A 9754-nucleotide genomic window follows, 5' to 3' on the forward strand; every position below is an offset into this window, starting at 1 on the left:
AAAGGTCAGTTTGATTTTTTTAGAAAAATAAAAAACTGTTTTCTAGAAAAGTCTTACAATAAAGGTGTTTGGTAATTAGTCAAAAAGCAGCTTATTAAAGAATTTATGCAGAAGCTACACCTAAAAGCTAAAACTAGTACGACCCAGCTTTTAGCTAATTTTAAAAACTCATTTTTGAAAAAACTCTACAATAAATGTAAATTTTTTTATCTAAATATATTTACTTACTTATTATATATTAATCAAAATTAAAATATTTAAATTAAATTAAGATGATAATAACATAAAAAATAATCAAATCTTAAATATTTTTTTTGTTCTAAAACTATTTTTATAATTTTATATTTATTAGATATTTTTTAATATTTTTTATTTTAGTAATTTTATATTAACAAACCACATTATTATAGAGATTTTAAAAAAGATATAATATAGATTTTATTATACAATATAATATTATTTTTGCATATCATAGTATTTTTAAATTATAATTTATCAAACACTACTAGATTATTATACTATAATCATTATAATTAAAATTTTAGCTGCATCAACTAGTTATAATATATATACAATTATATGTGTATATTATATAATATAACATTTTGGTTGATGGTCGTTTATTAGTATCTTATCAAAAAATATATTTTAATTTTAACATGTTTAAATAGATGAAATTTATTTAGAATGTGTGAATTTTTTTAATAAAATAAAATAAATATGTTATCTATTTTGGTCTTTTAATATTTAACAACATTTTAATATTATAGTTTACTAAAAAATTTTACAACTCACGACACTTTAAAATTTATAATTTACTAAACGCATAGCAGATTTTTCCCACAACACAATTATAGTTGTTTTTCTCTGTAGCATAGACTTAATTATTTTTTTCCTTTTGTTTATAATAATAATAATAATAATATAACATACAATATTATGTTTTAAATAAATTGTAATTTTTATTATATGTATTTTTATTTAAATATTAATTTGTACATAATAAATTAAAATTAATCATTAAACAAATTAAAATAAATAAATGCACAAAAAATAAAATGGAAAACTTCATAATACAAAAATTAAAAATACATTAAGAGAACACATTATTTTAGTGTGATATTTAAAGTATTGGGTTGGTGATGAAATTAAAGATAGTGTGAATAGTATAAAAATAGTGTAAAAGAGAGTAAAAGGAAGAGATGGGTTGATATGGCCTAAAGGTTATTAAAAAAAAATCTGTTAAAAAACTTTAAAATTAGTTATTTTCGAAAGGAAAAAAAAAACCAATATTTCCCAACAGGGGCTCTAATGCAATTAGTTTGGGTTTAAGGGCATTCAAGTATAACACTTGTATATTTTTAGAGGTACGATGTAGGTTAAAATTAATTAATTAATAATAAAGAGAAAAAAAGGCATCTTTCTTTTTGACCCAGAATAACCAGAGAGAGAGTAATCACTCATCATCATCAATCCATCTCTCTCTTCCTCACCCTTCAAGCCATGAGTCTCTTCGGTTTGGGCAGGCGAGTACCAATTGCGATCTTTCCTTATTCTTCTTTTTTTCTTTTTTCATTTTTGTACATTTTATTCGCTGTTCTTGTATTATTGCATGCGATCAATCGTAATTAGATCATTCAATGTCAGAATCATAAAAAAAAAATTCTCTGCGATTCGTAGATTTAATGTTCTTCGTAACCTTTTTAGTTATGTTGATCTTAATTATATGTATATTTTGCAATTTCGGGTTATGGATTTGGATATAATCACTATTGAGTACTAATTTTATTTTTTTTAGTGGATTATCTGTCTGTATGATGGGTATTTTAGTTTATAATAATAATTTTAGCAAGTAGGTGTTTGGCGGTCCAATGGAAGAGGGCATAGTTTTGATAATTTGATTCAGTATGTTGATTAACAATTTGATATGGCTTTAATTTATTGCAAATAACTATAGAAGTCAAAAGGGCAATTCGATATGCACATATGTAGTTATAATGTTACTGAACAAGTTTTTTTGTGTGTAATTGTATGTTAGTGTGTCTAGTGAAGGCTTTTTTTTCCTTTTTTTTTTCAATTGTCTTACTAAACAATAATTTGAAGTAATTGTTGATATGCATTTATGATGTGTGTTCTATGACTAAGTTAGAATTTTAGGTTGCAATAGATTGATGCTTCAGGGTGATCTTACACCTTAATGTGGGAATGGGATTTCGAAGGTCACTGTATCCAGTCAGCTAAGGGGTACATGGTTATGGGCTGAAGTTATAGTTTGGATTTTGATATAATTAGGAAGGATATATGTCTATTTTTATTGTAAGGAATTGTAGTAGTAAGCTGAGTTTTAGGGTTATTAGTATCAAATTGGTTGGCACAAGTTTTGGAGGCCTATTGCTGGAGAACTGTGATTATGAAGTTTTGTATTTTTAATCACCGACCTGGTTGATAATGTTACATTGTGTGTAAGTATATTAGAAAAGTTGAAGGCATAGAGTGTGGCAATGAGATATCAGATTCAACTTAGATTGACAGTTTAAATGAAGATGTAGAAATTGTGGAAAGTTGTGCTGGGGCTTGAATTATATTTAGGATTCAAGAGAGAAAAAATCAAATACTTTTTTGGAGTATTTGTACTTTGACATCGCTGTCCCTTTCCTCATAAACTTGCCTACTTGGTGGTTACTTTTGCTATTATTATTGCTCTTATCTACTCTCGTATCATCTGCCCTTCACCTATTTTTACTGCAGATGATTTTACATTATTGTTTTTCATCAGTATTCCAATTGCTGCAGTTTTTTATTCTTAAATTTCAATTGTTTGAGCAGAAACCAAAGAACATTTCGCCCTAAAAAGAGTGCTCCCTCTGGTAGTAAGGTTAGTTCCTTTACAACTTACAGTTTTCAATTATCTCCTGGATGATGGAATCTGATGCAGATGTTTATGTTTAGGCTTCCAGTTTCATTTACAATTCAAAATCTGCTACTGCATGACTGATTAAGAGTTAAGACTCACAGTTTTAGTTTTAGTTATTTCCATTCTGATTGAATAGTTTGGAGTGTCTACTTCTACTTAGGAGTATATCCTACTCTAGTCCTTTCCTATATTATTATTCTATTCTCATTTTGATGCAGGGAGCTCAGCTCAGAAAGCACATTGATGCCACTTTGGGTAGTGGAAATCTTAGGGAAGCAGTAAAACTCCCCACTGGGGAAGACCTAAATGAGTGGCTTGCTGTCAACAGTATCTATCTCCCCCCTTATTCAGACATTACCATATGTTTAGAAGCTTTCTCTTCTGTTACATCTGCACTTTTTGCTGTCAATTATATGTCTGAATTACAATTTTTTGAATTCCAGCTGTAGATTTCTTCAATCAGGTGAATTTGCTTTATGGCACCCTCACAGAGTTCTGTACTGCGGAGAATTGCCCTACGATGACTGCCGGCCCAAAGTACAGATATTTAAACCTTTTTATTTACCCCTTTTTATGTGTGTTTTTTTTCCTTGAGACTCTCTCAGTCGAAATTGTCTTTCATATTTAACTTGATGTCTATTACATTATATTATGATAATTATTATAGTAATTTTTTTTTCTTCTCCATAATTATTTGTTTGCTCTAATTGATAGTTATATTGTATGGCTTAAATGTGAACATTAAAGACAAAATGTAGTCCTAAACTACCAGAATTTTTGGAATTTTTCAGTCTAATATAAAACTTGCAACTATTATGCTGGAATTTAAGTAACATTGTTTGAACCTGTATGACCACAATGAATATTCAGTGAACTGGTATACAGCCGTGGATGGTGTGATGAGTGTATCTCATTAGTTATGTTGTTGCCTTGTTGGTTTGAATTAGTATTATTCTAGCGAAGTGTATTTTTATGGTTTTCTTAGTTTTTATTGTGTTGTTGAATTCCTCTTTGCACATCAAATTTCACAGGTATGAGTATAGATGGGCAGATGGCGTACAAATCAAGAAACCTATTGAGGTTTCAGCTCCAAAATATGTTGAATACTTAATGGACTGGATTGAATCTCAACTTGACGATGAATCAATATTTCCTCAAAAACTTGGTATACATTTCTGTTCTTGTATTTCTAACAAAGAAAAAGATTGTTGAGTCTTATTTGTTTTTCTACCATTTCTTTCCCTTGAATTTTGATTTTTTTATTCTAATACGAAATGAGGCTACTGTGATCGGTTTAAATATCATATTGATACCAATTAGATCTTTTCTTGTTTGATATGTTTTTGTAGGTGCGCCATTTCCCACTAACTTTAGGGAAGTTGTCAAGACAATATTCAAAAGACTCTTCCGTGTATATGCCCACATTTATCACTCTCACTTTCAGAAGATTGTGAGTCTGAAGGAGGAGGCTCATCTAAACACTTGCTTTAAGCATTTCATACTTTTTACCTGTGTAAGTGCTCGCTTGCACTCTCTCTCTCTCTCTCTCGCTCTTCCCATCCATGTTAGCTTTTCTGCTGAATCATACAACTCGGTCATGGAAATTTTAAAAGAATGCCTCACCTAGTGGTGAATTCATTTCATTTGGACAAACTAATTGGTTTAGCCTTTTAATAGGTATAAAGGGGGTGTCTAGTATTATGCTTAAAAGTATGCAAAAGAGTAGAGGGGTTTAATGAAAGGAGACAGTGGACATAGGAGCTGAGAGAAAAAGGAATGGATATATCTAATGAAAAATAATAAGTTTTTGAAATGTGTTTGGTAACCAATGTAATGGGTTTCTTCTCTTTGCTTGATGCTAGCTATTTCTATTTAATTTTGTCTGCAGGAATTTGGACTGATAGAGAAGAAGGAGCTTGCACCGCTCCAAGAACTTATCGAATCAATTGTTCCTTACTAAACAGGTTCCGTGTATCCCTGGAATGAACTTATCTCGGGGACACCTGATTAATGTTAAATAAATGCTGATAATCAGTATGTGACTTGGCAGTGTTCTATATAGCTTAACATTATAAGTTGATGTGCATATGCTCTGTGTGCCTTGGATCTATTTATTGTCTTCTTTACCACCAAAATAAAAAGGAAAATAAAAAAATTAGATTTGAGCTAAATGTCTTTGTTGCTTGAGGTGTTACATGTAGAAATGGACGGAGACTTCCGGCTTTACAGCCACCAAAACTGGTACAAAGATAATGTTGGTCGGGTTTTACTCTTGGAGTCTACTTGAATTTGTTTGATGTAGATTAAGGAGTGTTGATCTGATCTTCACCAACTTTTGTTATGCCAACTTGCCAAGGTTAGGCCAATTATCTGAATTTATGAAGTACTAACCGAAGTTTAATTGTGAAATCTTGCTTTCTTTCTTTTAGCTACTACATTGTTAATTATCATTATTATTATTATTATTATTATTATTGGGTTAATCCCACCCCTCCGGTTCCCCAAAATTGGCATTTTTTTTTTGCCTAAATGTCAAAATGATTCATTGTTTAGGGTGATCATTAGTCAAGTTGGGTATTAAACCACGCCCCCTACTCGACCTAACAAATTATAGCTTGTTTCTTAAGAATCCAAAAGTAACCCAGTGAGAGAGCAGTTCCTTTAAAATTTGACCAAATTTTGGCGGGTGAGCCCAAATTAGAAACTTTAATGATTTTTCGATAAGGAAAAATTCTGATATAGATAAATTAGTAATTTTTTTGCACAACTTTTTCATTAATGCTATAAGACCCCTTAAGGTGTCCGATACTAAAACTGATGATACTATATGAGTGGTTAAATATAAAAATGGGTTCCTACTTATTATAATTTAATCTGTGGTGATAGGCACCATCAATCATACGGATAGTGTTAAGCATCTTTAGGTGCATTATAATACTTTACAATTAGTCAGGTTGATAGATTGAAACTGGTGCTCTACTACCTGATCAATAATTAAAATTAATTCTAATTTTATCCCCATCCAAGTTTTTTTTTTTTTTTTTTCAATAGGATTGGTTCTTTTTAATTTATTTTATTAATAACAGCTTTTTAATAGAAAAACTAAAGAAAAACCTTTTACACTTTTATGATGATAAATTTTATTTACCCTATATTTTAAGTATTATGTCTAAACCACATTATATACAAAATCAGTTATCAACTAAAAAAACTAAAGGAGCCTTATATGCTCATCTTTTACTGAAATTTCATTTCGCCTGGCATTTAAAGGTCTTTTGTCATCTTCATATGTTGACTAAAAATTCCATGCAACTCTCTTAAGAGGAAAACAATATGATTCTTCTAATTACAATAATATTTTCGAAGATATGTGTAGGAACCATCTTGGTTCATTTCTACCAGCCCCTCATACCTATACCTACCCAAACATAATAATCCTATCATAATCCATATTTTCCAGTTAGATTTATTTCAGTCTCAAAATAATTATGTCGGAAACTTAACCAACAGTTTTTTGATATAGCTTGATAAGGTGTTATTTTTGCAAAGACAATATTCTCTCCATAATCCCCTAATTTATTGAATTTGTATAAAAGAGTGAAGTGATTATAGTATATCTGATTAATTATTTTCTGTAGTGTTTGGAATAAATTTACTGAAGAGATTAATGTATTAATAGTGGAGAACAAAGAATTAGGTAGGGGTGTACAAAAAAATTTGTAACTCATCCAACCCATTTAATCAGCCCAATCCAACCTGATTTTTTCGACAAAATGCAACTCAAAAAAACTCAATCATTTTTTCTAACTACCCCAATTAAGCATTTTTTTTATTTATTTTTTTAGTTTTTAATATATATATAATTTATATTTATAAATTAGTTTGTGAGAACTCTAAAGACTTATTATTGGACTATAGATTTCATTGTGTGATGTTTAAATTTTAATTATTAATGCTGTAAAAAAAATTAATCAGATTAATACATAAATAAATTGAATTTTGTCTTCAATTAATTTATGGTATTTTTTTATAATAAAGCTAAACTAATTTATGAAAGAAGTATATTTTTTCTTTTTAAATTTACTTACAAGTCTTTAAATTATTCTTTAATATCAAATTTGAATATTGAAATAATTTAATTAGAAATTACAATTAAGGGAATTTTTTATATTTATGGATTCTTAGATAAAATTTTACCTAAATCTTAAAAATATATGGATTTGGTAATTAAAGTTTACAAATCTGGATTCTTAATCTCTGCTTGCCGTTTTATGGCCTTATAATGATTATTGGAACCATAAGTTGTTACCACAACACCATCTCTGCAAAACTTTTAAATTTGTTTCTTCGTATTGCAGCCTTGATAGGTACACTTGTATTAGTTTTTGCTTATTATTTTTTTGTTGAAATAATAAACAAAAACAATTATCGACTACTACCAATTATACAAGACCTATCCATATATATAATACATATATACAGTACACTAATTACTCCAAGGGTTTGATTGGTAGCCAATTCACTTCTAATTATATATTTTTGGAAACTTAAAATTTGTGGACCCCAGCGTATTTTAAGTGGACCCAATATGAGGAGGCTCAAGCCATTGCCTTATTGGAAAAGTGTCACTGACAGTGTTATGGGGTAGTTGCACTTTTCCCCATGTCAGGCAGCGTCGTGAGACATCCTTTTTTTCTGCTTGTACGGAATCGACAACATGATCTATGTGGCCACTTGGTATTAGACAGTTGTCTATGGTCTGGAGGAGGTTCTCGAGCACTTGGATGATTTGGACACGTCTTGAAAGTTCTTTGGAGAATTACTTCCCGACTAGGTTCTCGGTAAGTAATGATCTTAGAGGATACACTCCTCTGGTGGTAGTAGTGATGACAATAAACTTGTTTTAAGCTTCTATGGCATAGTAAACAACCTCTTAATTTATGCCACGATCAAATGATGAAAACACGAACAACATTTGCTCCCAAGTCTTCACTCGTCCTCGAGAACAATGGAGACTTAGATCAAATAATTGTCATATTCTCATAAATTCATCATCGGGTAGTGACTTCTAGGTGTCCTCGAGCACTGAAGTTTTCGAAAATGGGGTGCCACGTGGCAATTCCCCATTAATAGGACCATCAATCGATGATAGGGGTCTTTTCGGTACTCAAGACGTCCTTTCATCTTTCGAGTACGGCTAGTACCTCGATTTTTGTGACCGTTGGATCACGCTCAAGTACCTACTCGTAGGTAATCAATAGCTGGGGATTAAGTACCTTTTCACCCACGTTTGGAGTTCCAACTTTAAATATTTCATTCCCTTTCATTTCCCACACTTTCCCTCACACTTGCAGAAACTCCTTCATCTTCTCAGAGAGAAAAACCCTTTCGTTCCTAGAATATTCATTCCCAAATTCTGCTCATCTTGCAGCTAACCTGGATAACTAGAGAGGATACCGATACTTATGGGTTAACAATACTAGATACATCCATGTTTGCACTCCCCTACAAACATATCTTCGGTACTGATCGAGTAAGTTTTCTTCACTTATGTTTACAGGTCCTATTTTGTGTTTGGTTTTTAGTTTGAGATGATGAACATGCTAGAATTTAGGTCATTCCCCCTTTTTTTATGTTTTTGGGCCTTTTTGGTGTAAAATCCAATTGTAAGTGGTCTTTTTAGGTTTCGACCATAATTATGTTTTTTTGGGTTTCATTTATGGGGATTTCCATTTCCATTGGAAAATGAAATAAAAAAATTAATAAATAGTTGTTGACCATCGAATTGGTCAACGACACAGAGTCAAGTAAAACAACAGAAATGAGATGAAATCAATACAAAAAGATAAACGACACAAAATATTTATAGTGGTTCGGCCCCAGTAAATGGTAACAACCTATGTCCACTTAGTGTTCTTATTAATGTAGAATTCAAAGAACTGTGATCAATGAACTAAGGTTCACGAGTTTCACAAGCTTTCAGATGAATACAATTATGGTGGATAAAAACACTATATTTCTCTCTTAGGATTCCCTCGTTCCAAAAGTCCCCTCTCTTGAGCCATTTGATTCTTATTTATAGGCTCAAGGAGTTCTACATGGAATGATGTGCTTTAATTGCATTTAATACATGCATATCTAAATAATAATGGAAATCGCAATTAATACGTAATTATAAGATCACATATCTGAAGGAAATAAATGAAAAGATACGACCAGAATGGTCGCCCATAAATATGATGCCTGATGAACCAATTCTTTTCTGGTCGATGGTTGACCAGATCATACTCACTTAAACAGTTATGTGTATCCCACGTGTAGGCTAATTCTGCTACGCCATCAGGTGGTCCTTTTTTGGGTAAACATTTCCCCCCCCCCCCAAGTTTATTTTACTGCGACCAGCATATAATAAACTTACTTGACCGACCTTCTGTATGACTCGTCACATCTGTCAACGCCTTTTCGAAAAAGTAGCTAATTATGGTTGTTTCAATTTCCCAAAAGTGTTTTGACGGCTAACACGATTCCCCACATTTCGAAAACTCACCATCATTACCTTTTTAACTGTGCCACGATCAGTATAAATAACCCACACTTCTCACTTTTTACCTTTTATCACTCTTCTTTTTCTCAAGAACTCATAAGAAAAAAGCAAGAAAAACTCAAAAAAATTTGGTGATTTGAGGCATGTCCGTCTAGCCGCAAGCATCAACGCTCGTGACTTCGCTGCAATCTTCCATCCAAGTAAGTTCCTTGACTGATTCGTCTCTGTTATACCGTGCAACGTTTATCTCTCTAGTTTTCTGATATTTGGGCTTTGAGTTTTTGAATGTTCTTGAG

The 9754-nt window shown here is 31.2% G+C and overlaps 1 protein-coding gene across 1 annotated transcript; it reads left to right on the forward strand.

Moving 5' to 3' along the window:
• The first annotated feature begins 1376 nt into the window (after nt 1–1376).
• LOC133777692 (MOB kinase activator-like 1A) lies at nt 1377–5342 on the forward strand. The gene is made up of 7 exons (XM_062217385.1): nt 1377–1526; nt 2827–2875; nt 3133–3241; nt 3358–3451; nt 3946–4079; nt 4264–4427; nt 4803–5342. Exons 1-7 carry the CDS (start codon nt 1504–1506, stop codon nt 4872–4874), a joined length of 645 nt encoding a protein of 214 aa, XP_062073369.1. The 5' UTR covers nt 1377–1503; the 3' UTR covers nt 4875–5342.
• Nucleotides 5343–9754: the final 4412 nt, after the last annotated feature.

Source organism: Humulus lupulus, chromosome 5 (assembly GCF_963169125.1).
Source record: "Humulus lupulus chromosome 5, drHumLupu1.1, whole genome shotgun sequence".
In the NCBI taxonomy this organism is placed as follows: Eukaryota; Viridiplantae; Streptophyta; class Magnoliopsida; order Rosales; family Cannabaceae; genus Humulus; species Humulus lupulus.

What these genes read in the sequence shown, in the direction of transcription:
- LOC133777692 (XM_062217385.1), top strand. Translation starts at nt 1,504, where the DNA reads ATGAGTCTCTTCGGTTTGGGCAG. An exon ending in GTGCTCCCTCTGGTAGTAAG is followed by an intron (nt 2,876 to 3,132) that starts GTTAGTTCCTTT and finishes ATTTTGATGCAG; the next exon opens with GGAGCTCAGCTCAGAAAGCA. An exon ending in AATATTTCCTCAAAAACTTG is followed by an intron (nt 4,080 to 4,263) that starts GTATACATTTCT and finishes ATGTTTTTGTAG; the next exon opens with GTGCGCCATTTCCCACTAAC.